The 21,113-nt window shown below is 44.1% G+C and overlaps 1 protein-coding gene across 1 annotated transcript in view; it reads left to right on the top strand.

Moving 5' to 3' along the window:
* LOC137359185 (scavenger receptor class B member 1-like) overlaps positions 1-19,044 on the top strand; it is a 30,695-nt gene extending 11,651 nt beyond the window's left edge. The window contains exons 4-5 of the mRNA XM_068025247.1: positions 18,692-18,833; positions 18,934-19,044. Of these exons, the coding sequence (XP_067881348.1) occupies positions 18,692-18,833; positions 18,934-19,044 (253 nt within the window). The remainder of the gene's footprint in view (positions 1-18,691; positions 18,834-18,933) is intronic.
* Positions 19,045-21,113: the final 2,069 nt, after the last annotated feature.

The raw sequence follows: 21,113 nt of genomic DNA, 5'->3' as shown, positions 1-21,113 counted from the left end.
CCCGAAACGTTAACTCTGCTTCTCTTTCCACAGATGCTGCCAGACCTGCTGAGTGATTCCAGCATTTCTCATATTTTCTAAGTGTCTAGTTATCACATCCTTTTATAATAGATTCTTACATTTTTCCCTTCTTCTGACGTCAAACTAACAGGCCTGTAGTTCTCCATTCTCCCTCTTCTTAAATAGTGGGGTTACATTTGCTACTTTCCAGTATGCAGGAACCTTTCTCGAATCTATAGAATTTTGAAAGATAACCACCAATGCACCCACTATCTCTACAGCCACCTCTATTAACACTGGAATGTAGTTCATCTGGTCCAGGGGATTTATCAATCTTCAATCCAGTTAACTTTTCAAGTAGTGCCTTTAATTTCCACAGTCTTGTTTGATGGAACATCAAAAAAATTAGGCAATATGGACTAAGTTCCGCTCTGTGTCCAAGTTCAAAGGACTTTTTATTTCCCTCACATTAATCACAAACCTGTGAAATTCAAATATCTTTGCTCCGTATTCGGTTAGCATCTTCTGTGCATCTTGGTTCTAGTACACATACTTAGCCTGTGCCTTTTGATAAATTTGTAGCACCAAGACGTTGTCCTGCCAAAGATCAGTAACACCATTTGCTACCACTACTCTTCTTACTTCACATACAATCATTTTGGTGTACACTCACACATTTCATTTTTCCTGTGGTCTGTTATCCAACTTTACACCTTTTCTTCCAACTGTGCCATTTTTCAGCACACCCCTATGAAAAGTGTGCTTGCTCTTTCTACTTTCACTAGTTCTTCCTCTTGCTTCTTCAATTCCTGTGTCATTTTCTCAGTTAGAGGAGGATCAAAATGTTTTTTAACTGTTCTATTTCCATCCTCCGTGTCTTTTTTTTTATTCTTTCATGGGATATGAGCGTTACTGGCAAGACCGGATTTTTTACCCATCCCCAGTTGCTCTTGAGAAGGGGGTGGTGAGTTGCCTTCCTGTTTACCGTCTACCGTATAGAAAATCTTTTTTTGTTTTATACCCATTCACACCAGATTTTACAAAAATCCACAACCAACTACTTGTACTATCATCTGTGTGTGTAGCTCTGAAGCACGTGCTAATGATGTATGCGACAGGGTAACCTTAGGCCAGAAGACGCACGGCAATTATAGGTGACTTCTTTTCCAAAAAGTGCGTCTTTTGGTCTAGCAAATGTAGCATTTTATTAAAAAAAAAAATTATTGCTTGGATCAGAAGTGGAGCTTTATTCAGGCTAACAATGTTTTGTTACAATGGTAACCACAGGGAAATCCACTAACACCTCCTAAAGTCATAGTTATACAGCACAGAAACAGGCCCTTCGGTCCAACGTGTCCATGCCGGCCATCAAGCCTATCTATTCTAATCCCGTTTTCCAGCAGTTGGCCCATAGCCTTGTATGCTATGGTGTTTCAAGTGCTCATCTAAATACTTCTTAAATGTTCCTGCCTCTACCACCCCTTCAGGCAGTGCGTTCCAGTGCAATGCCCAAGATTGGACAGCTTACTCCATAGAACATAGAACATAGAACATACTCCAGCTGAGACCTAACCAATGATTTATGAAGGTTTAGAATAACTTCCTTGTTTTGAATATCATTAAGATACTGGATAAGGGGCGAAGGTGATGTAGTGGTAACGTCTCTGAACTAGTAATCCAGAGGCCCAGGTTAATGCCCTGGGGACACAGGTTCAGATCCCAAAATGGCAGCTGGTGGAATTTAAATTCAATTAATTAATACAAATCTGGAATTGAAAGCCAGTCTCAGTTTCCTGTAACCATTACTATCAATTGGCATTAAAAACTCATCATCTTCACAAATTGTCTTCCCTAAAAGGACATTAGTTGTCCTTACCTGGTTTGGTTTACATGTGACTCCAGACCTACAGCAATCTGGTTGCCTTTTAGCTGCCCTCTGAACCAACCTAGCAAAGGCAATTAGGGATGGGCAACATAAGCTGGCCTTTCCAGGGATTCCCACATCCCATGAAAAAATGTTTAAAAATTCAGAAAGATATTATTCACAGTGCAGCAACTGTATTCACTAAGCAGAGTTATTCATTCTGTTTTCATTACTGATGCATGCAAAATTGGCACTAGATTTAGGTCAAATGTGGTAGGATATTCTCGAACTGAAATGGGAGAGACCAGGGAAATAACTGGTCATGCAACAGTTACACAACCTAGCGCTGAATCACACTGTGTTGTCAGGCGATGACCATCTCAAACAAGAGAGAATCTAACCATCATCTCCTGATGTTCAGTGGTATTCCGATCACTGAATCCCACACTATCAATATCCTGGGGGTTACCGTTCACCGGAAACAGGAGTAGGCCATTCGGCCCTTCGAGCCTGCTCTGCCATTCATTATGATCATGGCTGATCATCCAACTCAGTAACCAACTCCTGCTTCCACCCTGTACCCTTTGTTCCCTTTCGCCCCAAGAGCTATATCTAACTCCTTCTTGAAAACATACAATGTTTTGGCCTCAACTGCTTTCTGTGGTAGCGAATTCCACAGGTTCACCACTCTCTGGGTGAAGAAATTTCTCCTCATCTCAGTCCTGAAAAGTTTACCCCGTATCCTTAAACTATGACTCCTGGTTCTGGACTCCCCCACCATTGGGAACATCCTTCCTGCATCTACCCTGTCAAGTCCTGTTACAATTTTATAGGTTTCTATGGGATTCCCCCCCCCCCCCCCCCCCCCCCCACCCCCACCCTCACTCTGAACTCCAGCGAATATAATTGCAACCAACTCAACCTCTCCTCATGTGTCATAGAGAGATACAGCACTGAAACAGGCCTTTCGGCCCACTGATTCTGTGCCGACCAACAACCACCCACTTATACTACTGTTACATTAATCCCATCTAAAAACAAGAAATGCTGGAACCACTCAGCAGGTCTGGCAGCATCTGTGAAAAGAGAAGCAGAGTTAATGTTTCGGGTCAGTGACCCTTCTTCGGAACTGACAAATATTAGAAAAGTCACAGGTTATAAGCAAGTGAGGTGGGGGTGGGGCAAGAGATAACAAAGGAGGTGTAGATTGGGCCAGGCCACATAGCTGACCAAAAGGTCACGGAGCAAAGGCAAACAATATATGTTAATGGTGTGTTGAAAGACAAAGCATTAGTACAGATTAGGTATTAATACACTGAATATTGAACAGCAGCAAGTGCAAACCTGAAAAAAAACAAGTGGGTAAGCAAACTGAACAAACTAAGATGAAATGAAATAAATGCAAAAAAAAGGATTGTAAAAAATGTAAAAAAGAATGTTAAAAAAAAAAGGAAGAAAAAATAACTAAAAATGAAAGTAAAGTGGGGGGCTGTCATGCTCTGAAATTATTGAACTCAATGTTCAGTCCGGCAGGCTGTAGTGTGCCTAATCGGTAAATGAGATGCTGTTCCTCGAGCTTGCGTTGATGTTCACTGGAACACTGCAGCAATCCCAGGACAGAGATGTGAGCATGAGAGCAGGGGGGAGTGTTGAAATGGCAAGTAACCGGAAGCTGAGGGTCCTGCTTGCGGACTGAGCGGAGATGTTCCGCAAAGCGGTCACCCAGTCTGCGCTTGGTCTCCCCAATGTAGAGGAGACCACACTGTGAGCAGCGAATACAGTATACTACATTGAAAGAAGTACAAGTATATTCGGTGTATTAACACCTAATCTGTACTAATGCTTTGTCTTTCAACACACCATTAACATATTGTTTGCCTTTGCTCTGTCACCTTTTGGTCAGCTATGTGGCCTGGTCCAATCTACACCTTCTCCTTTGTTATCTCTTGCCCCACCCCCACCTCACTTGCTTATAACCTGTGACTTTTCTAATATTTGTCAGTTCCGAAGAAGGGTCACTGACCCGAAACGTTAACTCTGCTTCTCTTTTCACAGATGCTGCCAGACCTGCTGAGTGGTTCCATATTTCTTGTTTTTATTTCAGATTTCCAGCATCCGCAGTATTTTGCTTTTATTACATTAATCCCATATTACCTACCACCTACCTACACAAGGGGCAATTTACAATGGCCAATTTACCTATCAACCTGCAAGTCTTTGGCTGTGGGAGGAAGCAGCCGGCAGAAACCCACACGGTCACAGAGAGAACTTGCAAACTCTGCACAGGCAGTACCCGGAACTGAACCCAGGTCGCTGGAGCTGTGAGGCTGCGGTGCTAACCACTGTGCCACTGTCCCGCCATCCCCGGAATCTATCTGGTAAACCTTCACTGCACTCCCTCTACAGCAAGAACATCCTTCGTCGGATAAGGAGACCAAAACTGCACACACTATTCCAGGTGTGGCCTCACCAATGCCCTGTGTAATTGCAGCAAGACATCCCTGGTCCTGTACTCGAATCCTCTCGCTATGAAGGCCAACATACCATTTGTCTTTTTTACCACCTGTTGCACCTGCATGCTTACCTTCAGCCACTGGTGTACGAGAACACCCAGGTCTCGCTGCATAGACCCCTCTGTTTATAGCCGTTCAGATAATCTGCCTTCCTGTTTTTGCTACCAAAGTGGATAACCTCACATTTATCCACATTATACTGCATCTGCCATGCATTAGCCCACTCACTCAACTTGTCCAAATCATCCTGACGCCTCTCTGCATCCTCCTCACAACTCACCCTCCCGCCCAGTTTTGTGTCATCTGCAAATTTGGAGATATTACATTTAGTTCCCTCATCTAAATCATTAATATATATTGTCACCATTCAGGACAAAGCAGTCTGATTGATAGGCACCCCATCCACCACCTTCAACATTTACTCCCTGCCCCACTGACACACAGCGGCAGCAGTGTGTACCATCGACAAGATGCACTGCAGCAACTCACCAAGGCTCCTTCGCTCGCACCTTCGAAACCCACATCCTCTACCACCTAGAAGGACAAGGGCAGCAAGTGCATTGGAACACCATCACCTGCAAGTTCCCCTCCAAGTCGCACACCATCCTGACTTGGAACTATATCACCGTTCCTTCACTGTCGCTGGGTCAAAATCCTGGAACTCCCTTCCTAACAGCACTGTAGGTGTACCTACCCCACATGGACTGCAGCGGTTCAGGAAAGCAGCTCACCACCACCTTCTCAAGGGCAATTAGGGATGGGCAATAAATGATGGCCTGGCCAGCGACGCCCACAGCCCATGAATGAATAAAAAAAATGGAATTTACTTTATTTTAAAAACAGATTAAGTGAAACAAATGAAATTCTTAAGTGTGAATGAACTGTACTGAAACAATCCATTCAGATGCATTCGACTATATTGAGACAAAGCTAATCAGTTTTGATGTCCAAAATTGTCCTTTTAAGTACGTCCTCTTTATTTTTGTCCTATTTAATATTGCTACTACCTTAGCAACATCCTCTTCTCTAGTGAAGACAAATCAATATACCTTGTTACTGTGCGCGAAAAATATTGCTGCAGTGTAACAAGGCTACATGCATAGTGAATTTAAATACTTCACTTCCACCTTGTGGGAAGGTATGTAGTTCATTCTGAAACTAGGGTCTGTGCTGGGGCCACAGCTGTTCACAATCTGTATCAATGATTTGGATGTGGGGGACCAAATGTAATATTTCCAAATTTACTGATGACCCAAAACTAGGTGGGAATGTAAGTTGTGAGGAAGATGTAAGGAGGCTTCAGGTAGACTTGGACAGACTAAGTGAATGGGCAAGAACATGGTTGATGGAATATAATGTGAATAAGTGTGAAGTGATCCACTTTGGTAGAAAAAAACAGCGACAGAATATTTCTTAAATTTTGAGAAGTTGGGAAGTGTTCATGTCCAAAGGGACCAGGGTGTCCTTGCTCATGAGTCGCTAAAAGCTAGCATGCAGGTGCAGCAAGCAGTTAGGGAAGCAAATAAATTGGAATATATGAATTAAGAGTCGAAGTAGGCCGTTCGGCCCCTCGTGCCTGCTCTGCCATTCAATAAGATCATGGCTGATCTTTGTGTTTCCAATTCCACACTCCCATCGAACCACCCCCACCTCCCCACCCCCATAATCTTTGATTCCCTTGCTAACCAGAATCTATCTACCAGTGTCTTAAAATTATTCAATGACCCTGCCTTTACCACGTTCTGAGGTAGAGTCCAAAGTTGCACAACCCTCAGAAAAAATTTCTCCTCATCTGCCCTAAAAGGGCAACCCCTAATTTTAAAATTCTGTCCCCTAATTCTGGACTCACCCACAGGAGGAAACATCCTTTTCCACATCCACCTTGTCAAGACCATTCAGGATCTTGCATACTTCAATCAAATCCCCCCTCATTTTTCTAAGCTCCAGTGAAAACAAGCCCAGTTTGTCCAACCTTTCCTCATAAGACAATCTGCTAATTCAAGGTATCAATCCAGTAAACCACCTCTGAACCGCCTCCAACACATTTACAACCTTCCTTAAATGAGACCAAAACAGTGCACACAATTAGAGATGTGGTCTCACCAATGCCCTGTATAACTGAAACATAACATCCTTACTTCGATTTTCAATTCCTCTGGTAATAAAGGATAGTATTCCGTTAGCCTTCTTTATTATCATAGGCAAATGAATGCGTGGCTGAAGAGCTGGTGTCGGCGGGAGGGCTTCAGCTACTTGAATCATTGGGATCTTTTCTGGTGCAGAAGTGACCTGTAAAAGAAGGACAGGTTGCATTTAAACTGGTGGGGGATCAATATCCTTGCAGGAGGATTGCTAGTACTACTCGGGAGGGTTTAAACTAGTCTTGCAGGGGGGTGGGACCCAAAATAGTAGTCTCTCTGATGAGATAGTTGAGGCAAATGTAGAGGTTAAAGCAAGCAAGTCCAGTAGGCAGGCCGGGCAGGGGCAGGACAGGTCTGGTAGGCTAAACTGCATTTACTTTAATACAAGAAGTCTTACAGGTAAGGCAGATGAACTCAGAGCATGGATCGGTACATGGGATTGTGAAATTATAGCTATTATGGAAATGTGGTTGAGAGATGGGCAGGATTGGCAGCTCAATGTTCCGGGGTACCGATGCTTACGGCGTGACAGAGGTGGAGGTAAGAGAGGAGGGGGAGTTGCACTATTGATTAGGGAGGACATCACGGCAGTACTTAGAGCAGATATCCCAGGGGGAATGACCAGCGAGGCCATATGGGTGGAACTTAGAAATAAGAAAGGGGTGATCACTTTGGGATTATACTATAGGCCCCCCAATGGTTAGAGGGAAGTGGAGGAGCATATATGTAGGGAAATCACAGATAGGTGTAGGAATTATAGGGTTGTAATAGGTGATTTTAACTTCCCTAATATTGACTGGGACTGCTTTAGTGCTAAGGGATCAGATGGGGAAGAATTTGTTAAGCGTGTCCAGGATAGTTTTCTGAAGCAGTATGTGGATGGCCCGACTAGAGAAGGGGCTAAACTTGATTTCCTCTTAGGAAATGAGGATGGGCAGGTGGTTGATGTGTTAGTGAGGGAGCACTTTGGGACCAGTGACCATAACTCTATTAGCTTCAAGTAGTTATGGAAAAGGATAGGATTGGTCCTCAGGTTGAAGTCCTAAATTGGGGGAAGGCTAATTTCGATGGCATCTGCCAGGAACTCTCAAAAGTTGAATCGGAGAGGCTGTTTACAGGTAAAGGGACATCTGGCAAGTGGGAGGCTTTTCAAAGTGAGATGGGATGAGTTCAGGGCTGGCATGTTCCTGTTAGATGGAAGGGCAAGGCTGGCAAGTTTAGAGAACCTTGGCTGACTAGGGATATTGAGGGTCTTGTTAGGACAAAGAAGGCGGCATATGTCAGGTATAGGCAGCTGGGATTGAGCAGGTCCCTCGGAGTATAGGGGATGTAGGACTATGTTTAAGAAGGAAATTAGGAGGGCAAAAAGGGGCCATGAGATTTCCCTGGCAGATAAGATAAAGGAGAATCCTACAAGATTCTATAAGTATATTAAGAGTAAAAGGGTAGCTAGGGAGAGAGTAGGTCCCGTTAAGGATCATTGTGGTAATCTGTGTGTGGAGCCACGGGAAATGGGCGAGGTCTTAAATGAATATTTCTCGTCCGTATTTACCGTAGAGAAGGTCATGGAAGCTAGTGAGTTCAAGAGAGGGAACACCGATATCCTGGAGCATATCAACATTACAAAGGAGGAGGTGGTGGAGGTTTTGAAGCGCATTAAGGTGGATAAATCCCCAGGGCTTGACCAGGTGTATCCTAGGATGCTATGGGAAGCAACGGAGGAGATTGCTGGGGCCCTGGCAGAGATTTTTGTATCATCGTTAGCCACGGGTGAGGTACCGGAAGAGTGGAGGATAGCTAATATTGTGACTTTTTTTAAGAAGGGCAGCAGGGGTAAGCCAGGGAACTACAGGCAGGTGAGCCTTACATCAGTGGTGGGAAAGTTATTGGAAGGGATTCTGAGAGACAGGATTTATATGCATTTGGAAAGGCAAGGTCTGATTAGGGATAGTCAGCATGGATTTGAGCGTGGGAAATCATGTCTCACGAATTTGATTGAGTTTTTTGAGGAGGTGACCAAGAGGATTGACGAGGGCAGGGTGATGGACGTTGTCTACATGGACTTTAGCAAGGCCTTTGACAAGGTCCTGCATGGTAGGCTGGTCCAGAAGGTTCGAACACATGGGATCCAGGGTGAGCTAGCAAATTGGATACAAAATTGGCTTGGTGATAGGAGGCAGAGGGTGGTAGTGGAGGGTTGTTTTTCAGATTGGAGGCCGGTGACCAGTGGTGTGCTGCAGGGATCAGTGCTGGGCCTTCTGTTGTTTGTCATATATATTAATGACTTGGATGTGAATGTAAAGGGCATGATTAGTAAGTTTGCAGATGACCCCACAATTGGTGGTATAGTGGACAGTGAAGAAGGTTGTCTAAGGTTACTACAGGATATAGATCAACTGGGAAAGTGGGCAAGGGATTGGCAAATGGAATTTAATGCAGACAAGTGTGAAGTGATGCATTTGGGAAGTTAAACCAGGGCAGGACATATACAGTGAATGTCAGGGTATTGGGGAGTGTTGTTGAGCAGAGAGACCTTGGGGTGCAAGTACATAGTTCCCTGAAAGTGGCAACACAGGTAGACAGGGTGGTGAAGAAGGCATATGGCATGCTTGCCTTCATCGGCCGAGGCATTGAGTACAAGAGTTGGGACGTCATGTTACAGTTGTACATAATGTTGGTTCGGCCGCATTTGGAGTACTGTGAGCAGTTCTGGTCGCCACACTACAGGAAAGATGTGATTAAGCTAGAGAGGGTGCAGAAAAGATTCACAAGGATGTTGCCTGGTTTGGAGGACTTGAGTTATAAAGAGAGATTGGATAGGCTGGGTCTGTTTTCCCTGGAGCGAAGGAGGCTGAGAGGGGACTTGACAGGTATATAAAATTGAGAGGCATAGATCGGGTAGATAGCCAGAGTCTGTTTCCCATGGTAGGGGTGACTAAAACTAGAGGGCATAGATTTAAGGTGAGAGGGAGGAGGTTTAAAGGGGATCAAAGGGGTAAATGTTTCTCTCAAAATTGTGGGTATCTGGAATGAGCTGCCTGAGGAGGTGGTGGAGACAGGAACAGTAGTGACATTTCAGAGGCATCTGGACAGGTACTTGAATGAGCAAGGCATAGAGGGATATGGAATTAATGCAGGCAGGTGGGATTAATATAGATAGGCATTATGGTCAGCATGGAAACGGGCCGAAGGGCCTGTTTCTATGATGTACGACTCTGACTCTATGACTTGCTGTACCTGCATAGTAACTTTTTGTGTCTCATGCACTAGAACACCTAGCTTCCTCTGCACCTCAGAATTCTGCAGTAATTCTCCGTTTAAGTAATACTCTGCTTTTTTAAAAATTCTTCCTGCCAAAGTGAAAATCCTCACGTTTTCCCACATTATCCTCCATCTGCTAGATTTTTGCCCTCTCACTCAACCTATCTATATTGGCCTGCAATCTCCTTGTGTCCTTTTCAGAACATCCTTTCCTACCTACCTTTGTGTCATCTGCAAATTTAGCTACCGTGTCATTGCTCCCCTTATCTAAGTCATTGATATAAATTGTAAAAAGTTGAGGCCTCAGCACAGACTCTTTTGGGACTCCTCTCGTCACATCCTGTCTATCAGAAAAGGACCTATTTATGCATACTCTGTTTTCTACTAGCCAATCTTCTTATCCATGCTAATATGTTGCCCCCTGCACCATGAGCTCCAACATTGTGCAATAACCTTTTCTGTGGGACCTTGCCAATTGCCTTCTGGAAATCCAAGTACAGTACGTCAACAGGCTCCCCTTTATCCACAGCGCATGTTACTCCTTCAAAGAACTCCAATAAATTGGTTAAACATGATTTCCCTTTCACAAAACCATGCTGACTATTCCCAATTACCTTTTGGGTTTTTCTAAGTGCCCGGCTGTAACCGCCTTAATGACTGATTCTAACACCTTCCCCATGACAGATGTCAAGGTAACTGGCCTACAGTTGCCTGTTTTCTGTGCACCCCCCCACCACCCCCAACTTTCTTGATTGAAGGGGCTATTTTTGCTATTTTCCTGTCTGTTGGAACCTTTCCAGAATCTAGCGAATTTTGAAAAATTAACACCAATGCATCTACCTCATTAGCCACGTCTTTTAAGACCCTAGGATGAAGCCCATCAGGACCCGGGGACTTTGCAGCCCGCAGCTCCATCAGTTTGCTTAATACTGCTTCCCTGGTGATAATTTCACCAAGTTCCTCTCTTCCTTCTACCTCCTGATTTCCAGCTATTACTGGATTTTTTTTGTATCTGCTATAGTGAAGACCAAAGCGAAATATTTGTTCATTTCATCCGCCATTTCCTTTATTATCTACTTTTAATTCCCCATTCACACTCTCTTGAGGACCAACACTCACTTTACTTTTTTCCTGTTTTTAAATACCTGCAGAAACTCTTGCAATCTGTTTTAAATTTTAGCTAGCTTCCTCTCATACTTTAACTTTTTTTCTCCTGATTAACCTTAGTCATTCTCTGCCATTCTTTATATTCTGACCAGTCATCTGACCTGCCACTCATCTTTGCGCAATTAAATGTTTTTTCCTTAAGCTTGATGCTTTCCTTAACTTTTGTAGTTAACCACGGATGGTGGGTCCTCCCCTTAAACTTTTCTTTTAAGTAGAAATGTACTTAATCTGAGTATTCTGAAATATCCCCTTAAATGTCTGCCACTGCTTCTCTATTGATCTATCTCCTAGCCTCGTAACACAGTTCACTTCAGCTCGCTCAGTTTTCATGCCCACATAGTTGCCCTTATTTAAGTTTAAAATACTAGTCTTCGACCCATTAGAACATAGAACAGTACAGCACAGTACAGGCCCTTCGGCCCACGATGTTGTGCCGAACCTTTAACCTACTCTAAGATCAAACTAACTACCTACCCTTCATTCTACTATCATCCATGTACCTATCCAAGAGTCGCTTAAATGCCCCTAACGTATCTGCTTCTACTACCACCTCTGGCAGTGCATTCCACGCACCCATCACTCTCTATGTAAAGAACCTACCTCTGACATCGCCCCGAAACCTTCCTCCAATCACCTTAAAATTATGCCCCCTGATGATAGCCCGTTCAACCCTGGGAAAAAGTCTCTGACTATCCACTCTATCTATGCCTCTCATCATCTTGTACCCCTCGATCAAGTCACCTCTCGTCCTTCTTCGCTCCAATGAGAAAAGCCCTAGCTCCCTCAATCTTCGTAAGACATGCCCTCCAGTCCAAGCAGCATCCTGGTAAATCTCCTCTGCACCCTCTAAAGCTTCCACATCCTTCCTGTAATGAGGCGACCAGAACTGAACACAATATTCCAAGTGTGGTCGAACCAGGGCCTTATAGAGCTGCAGCATAACCTCGCGGCTCTTAAACTCAATCCCCATGTTAATGAAAGCCAACACACCATACGCCTTCTTAACAACCCTATCAACTTGGGTGGCAACTTTGAGCGATTATGGACATGGACCCCAAGATCCCTCTGTTCCTCCACACTACCAAGAATCCTGTCTTTAAGCCTGTATTCCGCATTCAAATTCGACCTTCCAAAATGAATCACTTCACATTTTTCCAGGTTGAACTCCACCTGCCACTTCTCAGCCCAGCTCTGCATCCTGTCAATGTCCCGTTGCAAGCTACAACAGCCTTCCACACTATCCACAACTCCAGCAACCTTCGTGTCATCGGCAAACTTGCTAACCCAGCCTTCCACTTCCTCATCCAAGTCATTTATAAAAATGACAGAGCAGAGGTCCCAGAACAGATCCTTGTGGAACACCACTGGTCACCGAGCTCCATGCTGAATACTTTCCATCTACTACCACCCTCTGACTTCTATGGGCCAGCCAATTCTGTATCCAGACAGCCAACTTTCCCTGAATCCCATGCCTCCTTACTTTCTGAATGAGCCTACCATGGGGAACCTTATCAAACGCCTTGCCAAAATCCATATTCACCACATCCACTGCTCTTCCTTCATCAATGTGTTTTGTCACATCTTCAAAGAATTCAATAAGGCTTGTGAGGCATGACCTGCCCCTCACAAAGCCATGCTGACTGTCTCTAATCAAACCATGCTTTTCCAAATAATCATAAATCCTGTCTCTCAGAATCCTCTCCAATTATTTGCCCACTACTGACGCAAGACTGACTGGTCTATAATTCCCAGGGTTATCCCTATTCCCTTTCTTGAACAAGGGAACATTTGCCACCCTCCAATCATCCGGTACTACTCCAGTGGACAGTCAAGACGCAAAGATCATCGCCAAAGGCGCAGCAATCTCTTCCCTCGCTTCCTGTAATATCCTTGGGTATATCCCGTCTGGCCCCGGGGACTTATCTGTCCTCATATCATTCAAAATTTCCAGCACATCCTCCCTCTTAACCTCAACCTGTTCGAGCATATCAGCCTGTTCCACACTGTCCTCACAAACGACCAGGTCCCTCTCACTAGTGAATACTGAAGCAAAGTATTCATTTAGGACCTCCCCTACTTCCTCCGACTCCAGGCACAAGTTCCCTCCAATATCCCTGATCGGCCCTACCCTCACTCTGGCCATCCTCTTGTTCGTCACATAAGTGTAGAACGCCTTGGGATTTTCCTTAATCCTACCCGCCAAGACTTTTTCATGTCCCCTTCTAGCTCTCCTAAGTCCATTCTTCAGTTCCTTCCTGGCTACCTTGTAACCCTCTAGAGCCCTGTCTGATCCTTGCTTCCTCAACCTTAAGTAAGCTTCCTTCTTCTTCTTGACTAGCTGTTCCACATCTCTTGTCATCCAAGGTTCCTTCACCCTACCATCCCTTCCTTGCCTCATCGGGACAAACCTATCCAGCAGTCGCAGCAAGTGCTCCCTAAACCACCTCCACATTTCTGTCGTGCATTTCCCTGAGAACATCTGTTCCCAATTTAAGATCCCCAGTTCCTGCCTAATAGCATTGTAATTCCCCCTCCCCCAATTAAATATTTTCCCATCCCGTCTGCTCCTATCCCTCTCCATGACTACAGTAAAGGTCAGGGAGTTGTGATCGTTATCACCGAAATTCTCTCCCACCGAGAGATCTACCACCTGGCCTGGTTCGTTGCCAAGCACCAAATCCAACATAGCCTCCCCTCTAGTCGGTCTATCTACATATTGAGTCAGGAAACCTTCCTGGACACACCTGACAAAAACTGCTCCATCCAAACTATTTGCACTAAGGAGGTTCCAATCAATATTAGGGAAGTTGAAGTCACCCATGACAACAACCCTGTTACTTCTGCACCTTTCCAAAATCTGCCTCCCAATCTGTTCCTCCGTGTCTCTGTTGCTATTGGGGGGTCTATAGAAAATTTCCAACCAAGTGACTGCTCCTTTCCTGTTTCTGACTTCCACCCATACTGACTCAGTAGACAAACCCTCCTCGATGACCTCCCTTTCTGCAGCTGTGATACTATCCCTGATTAACAATGCCACTCCCCCACCTCTTTTACCTCCCTCCCTATTCCTCTTCTTTCTTTCAAACTGGATGTAAAATTCAATCATATTGTGGTCGCTGCTACCTTGAGGTGCCTTTTCTCTGAGGTCATTAATTAATCCTGTCACATTACACAATACCAAGTCTAATATAACCTTCTCTAAGAAACTATCTCGAAAGCATTCTATGAACTCCTCATCCAGGCTACTATTGCCAATCTGATTTTTCCAGTTTATATGTAGATTAAAATCACCCATGATTATTGCCGTCCCTTTATCACAAGCACTCAATATTTCTTCTTGTATACTTCATCCTACATTGTGGTTACTGTTAGGGGGCCTGTAGATCACACCCACTAGTGACTTCTTTCCCCTACTATTCCTCATCTTCACCCAGACTGATTCTACATCCTGATCTCCTGAACCAAGGTCATCTCTAACTATTGCACCAATACCATCCTTGATCAACAGCGCTATCCCTCCACCTTTACCGAGCTTCCTATTCTTCTTGAATGTCATATACCCCTCAATATTTGGGACCCAGTCCTTGGCATCCTGCAGCCACGTCTCCGTAATGGCTATCAGATCATATTTATTTACTTCAATGTGTGCTATCAGTTTGTCTACTTTATGAATGCGATGTGAATTCAGATACAGAGCCTTTAGCTTTGTATTTTTGTTATCTTTGTAACATCTAGACTTGACTGTTGATGTGTTCTTAGGTTTTTCCTCTCTGTCCCTTCCTGCCATTCTCTGACCTTCATTTCCCATATTACTATTCTGCTCTCCTGCCTTCACCCGACCCCTTGATTTGCTACATCTACCCAGGCTTGATCCCTCACCACCCCGCCGCCACCCCCCCCCTGTTTAGTTTAAAGCCCAAAGCACTTAACGGCCAATCAACTTACTCGCTTCTGCAGGTAGGGGAGGCCGCGCTCGGATCCCCGGGCTGCGTTTATGGCGCTCTGGGCCCCTGACTGCCTCTGTTCTGCTCCAGGTAGGAAATGGTTTGTTGGCCTTCATTGCAACAGGATTTGATTACAGAAGTAAAGAGGTCTTGCTGCAATTGTACAGAGCCTTGGGGAGACTGCACCTGGTCTCCTTATCTCGAGGATATACTTGCCATAGAGGGAGTGCAATGGAGGTACACCAGACTAATCCCTGGGATGGCAGGATTGTCTTTTGAGGAGAGACTGCAGAAACTGGGTCTGTATTCTCTAGAGTTTCGAAGAATGAGAGGTGATCTCATTGAAACTTACAAAATTCTCACAGGGCGTGACAGGATAGATGTAGATAGGATGTTTTTCCCTGGCTGGTGACACTCGAACCAGGGGACAATGTCTCAGAATAAGAGGTAGGCCATTTAAGACCGAGATGAGGAATTTCTTCGCTCAAAAGGGTGGTGAATCTTTGGAATTCTCTACCCCAGAGGGCTGTGGAAACTCAATCACTGAGCATGTTCAAGACAGAAATCAGTAGATTTCTGGAGACAAATGGCATCAAGGGATATGGGGATAGTGGGGTAAAGTGGCGTAGAGTTAGATCATCAGCCGTGCTCTATTTGTATGGTGGAGCAGGCTCGATGGGCTGAATGGCCCACTCCTGCTCTTGTGTTCCTAAAACAATACCAATAAAAATGTCTGGCCCTGAGAAGGCCTGCCACATTGTTGTTTTATGTCTTGTTCTGATAGCAGAAAACTACTGCTGTTACTTTTCTTTGAGAAAAATAGCAGTAAAGGTTGTAATTCCACATGGAATTCTTTACATTCATCCTAAGGGATAGAAGAATGAAAGGATGAAATTGTGGCTGGAGAAAGTGTTTCTGAAACTTTCAGGTGGCCTTTTTTAAAAAGAGAAAAGGCCTATTAGTGTGTGACTGGTTTCGGGTATGTATAACTGAGGCCATGAAAAGGAGGGTTGCGGAATTGAAGGAGCAGCTAACTGTGGTTCCAGGTGGTCTTCCTAGCCAATTACAATCCCTGCACATTTCAATGAACAAGTGATTTTTAAAGCATTCATGTGAGGAATGGACCAAATGGATGGAGGCTCCAAGTCTCAACTTGACACTAATGGGGTAAATGAAGGGTGCAAGCGGGTGAGAAATTTGTGGCAATTAGTGAAGCAAGACAATTGTGAAGTCATTGAAGAAATGTGGTATTGGCAATGTCCTAGATGGCAGTAAACATAATGTACGACTTGAAGAAAGTGACATAACACCAGTGAGTGTGACAGTACAGAAGTGATGAGGAATTTTTCAACTACAATTAGTAAGACTTCATGCTGCATTGTTTTGTTCTGTAATGGTAAATGTTAATATGAAATACCTTTTTTTCCCCTGGATATTTCTTTTGAAAATCCTGGTGTATCTTATGGTCTGGCAATTTTTAAAAAATTCATTCGTGCGTTGAGAGTATTGCTGATAAGACCCAGTATTTGTTGCCCATCCCTAGTTGTCCTTGAAGGTGGTGGTGAGCTGCCTTGAATTGCTGCAGTTCATCAGGTGCGGGTATGTAGTGCTGTTGGGGATGGAGTTCCAGGATTTTGACCCAGCAACAGTGAATGAATGTCAGTATTGTTCCAAGTCAGGATGGTGCGTGGCTTGGAGGGGACCTTGCAGGTGGTGGTGTTCCCATGCATTTGCTGCCTTTGTCCTTCTCGGTGGTAGAGGCCACAGGTTTGGAAGGCACTGTTGAAGGAGCCTTGGCAAGTTGCTGCATTGCATCTTGTAGATGGTACACACTGCTGCCACTGTGCACTGGTAGTGGAGGGAGTGAATGTTTAAGGTGGTGGATGCAGTGTCAATAAAGTGGGCTGCTTTATCCTGGATAGAGTTGAGCTGCTTGTGTTGTTGGAGCTGCACTCATCCAGGCATGTGGAGAGTGTTCCATAATACTCCTGACTTCTACCTTGTAGATGTTGGACAGAAGATGGGAATAAATGCTGGCCTTTTCAGCGATACTCACCCATGTACAAATTATGAAAATGCCAAGAGCAGTACCAAACTTAACTAAAATTGAGGTGCCAACCTGGGAAGCCAAGCACTGGGCTATATGCATGCTTTAGACAGCTAAGCAATCCCACAACCAACAGAGCAGGTCATAGCTCTGCAGAACTGCCATATCCAGTTGTGAATGGTAGTGGACAATTAACTAACCAGAGGAGGAGGCTCCACGAACATACCTATCCTCACTGCCAGCATATCCGTACAAAACACAAGGATGACCATTTGCAGCCATTTTCAGCCAGAAATGCTGAGTGGATGATCCATCTTGGCCTCCTCCTGAAGACCCCAGCATCAAGACGGCAGTCTTCAGCCAATTTGATTGACTGCACTTGACATCAAGGAACAGCTGAGCACACTAGATATAGCAAAGGCTGCGGATCCTGATGGTATTCTGGCTGTGGTGTTGAAGACTTGTGCTCCTGAACTAGTTGCACCCCTTGCCAAACTGTTAGATGCTAGTATTGATAGTTCGACTATCAGACAGTGGAAAATTGCTCAGGAATGTCCTGTCCCCAGAATCAATTCGCTTGGTTGGCACCCCTTCATTGATGTTTTTCAAGGTGCAAGTTCCCCTCCGAGTTGCACATCATCCTGTCTTGGAACTATATTGCTGTTCTTTCACTATTGCTGGTTCAAAAAGCTCGAACTCTGACCTACGCCAATAATAATGAATATTGTATCTATGCCACATGGACTGCAGCAGTTCAAAAAGGCAGCTCACCACCACCTTCTCGAGCAATTGGAGATGGGCAATAAATGCTAGCCTTGCCAGTGATCCCCAAGATTGCCAAGAATCAGTTTTTTAAAAAAATCCATCTTTCCACAGAAAGAAGTGTTCATGTACGTCATGAGGAAGGAGTCCTGCACGCACATTTCTCTGTTTACTGTCTCCCTATCCCAATGAGTGGGTCACTTAAATTCTTCTGTAACAAGTATTGCTATTCAACCCCTGCTTTCTCTTTAGTCCCATTATACACGTGTAGTCTGAGGGTGGGCCAAATTCATTCAGTATTCATGTAACTATTCAGTGGGCTTTGTGTGTATTTTTACACCTTCAAATGTATATTTTAATATTGCTAATGTGTTTTTGGAAGTTCTTTTTGAGTCTTCAAGTTAAGCGTCTCGGTTGAAGCAGGGAGAGGGAAAGATACAGTCAGCAACAAATGGAGACCTCATTTTGCTATTCAGGGACCTTGTGTCTGATGCACTTTGTGATCGTGTACTGCTGCTGGTATGTGGAAACAGGGCTAGGCCAAGAACTTGCAGTAATAATCCAGAGAACATCAGTTTGAATCCCAGTGGGGTAGCTTTGAGACTTTGAATGCTGTTTAAAAAATCTGGACATAAATAGTTGGTTTCATTAAAAATGACCACGAAGCTATTGGATTGTTGTAAAAACCCAACTAATGCCATTTCTGTCCTTTGGGGAAGGAAACTTGTCCTTATACCAGTCTGGGCCTATATGAGACTCCAGTTGTGCACCAAAGTGGGTCATTCTTCATTTCTTTCTGAATTTACCATAGGAATGTTACTGACTTCCCAGAGTGTAGCTGCAAACTAGTTTCCTAGTGCTACATAGCACAGAAAACTCTTGCATCATTGTAAGTTTGGCTGAGTTGATGTTTGATCATTTTGCAGTTAGTTATTCTGCCACTGTTAGGACATGTTTTGCTTTCAGCGCTGATTAATGGTTCTAATTTTCAGGGAATACAGACAGAAAAGCAACATAACCTTTCACAATAATTACACTGTCTCGTACCGTGAGTATCGGCGCTACCATTTCTGTCCTGAATGGTCAGCTGGGAATGAGAGTGATGAGCTTGTCTTACCCAACATGCTTGTTTTGGTAAGTATGTGCTTTACACCAGTTCTTTAATATAAGTAGGAATCAAGTTGGAATGTGTAACAAGGTTGCAATGATCTTGAGATTCTGATGCTGTCCTAAGTATTGGGAGGGACTTAGCCTTTGTGCTGATGACTTGGAATCTACAGGACAGAAATGGGACACCGGACATTCGGCCCTACTGGTCTATGCTGGTGTTTATGCTCCGCACTAGTCTGCTCCCAGCTAATTACCAACCTTTCCCCATTCCCTCCATTCCCTTTGCCCTCACTTTGCATTTAGCCTCCTGCTTATGCATCCATGCTCTGCTTCAATCATTCCATGTGGCAACAAGTTCCACATTCTCACAATTCTAAAGAAATTCCTCCTAATTTCTTTGTTTAATCTGTTAATGACTACCTTTATGTTTATGTTCCTTGCTCAGGACTCCCCATCAATCCTATCAATCTATTCATAATAAGGTTTTTATCAATTCACCTCTTGGTCTTATCAGCTCCAGAGAAAAGAACTCCAGCCCGCTCAATCTTTCCTGATAGTTGCGTCCTGTCAATTCTACTAATATCCTTGTAAATCTTTTTTGCACCTTCTCCAGTACTTCAGAATCCTTTTGGTACTGAGTGTGGTCTGACCAAGGATCTCTATAACGTTAACATTATCTCTCCTTTCATATTTTATTCCTTGGAATGAACCCAGTGCTTTGTTTCCACTCATGACCATACCAGCTTGTGTTGTTACTTTTTTAGTGACTTTATAGATCAATATTCCCAGACCACTTTGCTCATCTACACAATTTAGTTTCTTACCATCCAAAAAAATAAGTGGCCCCCTTGTTCCTCCTACCAAAATGAACTACCTTGCATTTTGCTATAATGAATATTATTTGCCATTTATCACCAAGCATGTTTGCCTTTTGTGGTTTGGTCCTGTTTCTACATTATCTCAGAATTGTTAGTGCAGAAAGAGGCCATTCGGCCCATCATATCTACACTGGCTCTCCCAGCTTGATCCCTGTAGCCCTGCAAGTCTTTTTCTCACGGGTGGCCATCCAACTTCCTCTTGAAGACTTTGATCGTCTCCACTTCCACCACCCTGTGGGCAATGAGTTCCAGGTCATTACCCCACATTGTGTTTTAAAAAAAAAAAGTGCTTCCTCATATTTCCCCTGTGTCTTTTGCCCAAAACTTTCGATCTGTGTCCCCTAGTCGTTGTACCATTAATTAATGAGAACAGCTTTTTCTTGTCTCACTTAATGCATGTCATAATCTTGTACAATTCTAATCTCCCCTCAATCTCCTTTTGTTCTAAGGAGAACAAAGCCAACTTTTCCAACCTAACCTGGTAACTAAAATCCTCCATTGCTGGAAAATTCTAGTTTAAACCATTTTGTTTGAGAATTGCAGAAAATATTGCTGGAAAGAGAAATACTTCCTTATGAGAGGCAGCATGAGGCTGAGAGACTCACTGGGTTATGTTGCAGGGTGGCTGGAGGTTCAGTAATCATATCCTTATTTGGGATTTACACGCACTGCATGTGAACCCCATGTGCTACCCGAAGGTGCTGGTGCTGTTTGTGGTTCAGGGCTTGACTGACACCAAAGAGTAACCATGAAAAGGTTGGGCCTCAAACACAAGCAGGACAAAGGTCAGGTGCAAACTCCCAGAACGCTGAAACACTTGGTCCCTGTTCTGGATACCATATTGTTTGTAGTTTAACCTCCCCTTACAAATGCCATACCATCAATCCATCTTAATACACCTATCAGCTTGTACGATCCATTGAAAATCAATGCCAGATGTTGAGAGATTGAAAGCCTTCTGTAGCTGCTAGAGTAATGACTGGAATGCAAATGATTTCAGGACATTTTCCTGCAAGTTCTGAAACAACTTATGATTCTTTAAGTGCCACACTAGCAGACCCTTCAGCTTCTCAAACAAGCAGCCAGCGCAGTCCATAGAACAGAGAGTATTTAACAACAACCACTCACAATTGCAACAAAACTTTGCTCCCTCCCTTGTCTGCTGGCTTTAGTCCTGGATTCGCCAAATCCCTCTTCCCCTTCCTTCCCATCCCCTCCTTCCAACAGTCCAGCTCAGCGCATTGCTGGTGGCCATTAAAGTGTTAACTCTAGGTCAGCTTTACGATCAGTAATTAACGTGGTTATTCCTGTAAAACCTTCCCACGTGTTGAGCAACTGAGAACCCAGCACATTACTGAGCTCTCACCTTCTGAGAAAATCCAACAAATTTTTCTTCAGTTAGCAGAATAGCATAAATGGTGGGGAG

Source organism: Heterodontus francisci, unplaced genomic scaffold, assembly GCF_036365525.1.
Source record: "Heterodontus francisci isolate sHetFra1 unplaced genomic scaffold, sHetFra1.hap1 HAP1_SCAFFOLD_1594, whole genome shotgun sequence".
NCBI lineage: Eukaryota > Metazoa > Chordata > Chondrichthyes > Heterodontiformes > Heterodontidae > Heterodontus > Heterodontus francisci.
The sequence above is the reverse complement of the archived record's forward strand: the minus strand, read 5'-3'. Positions and strand labels throughout refer to the sequence as shown.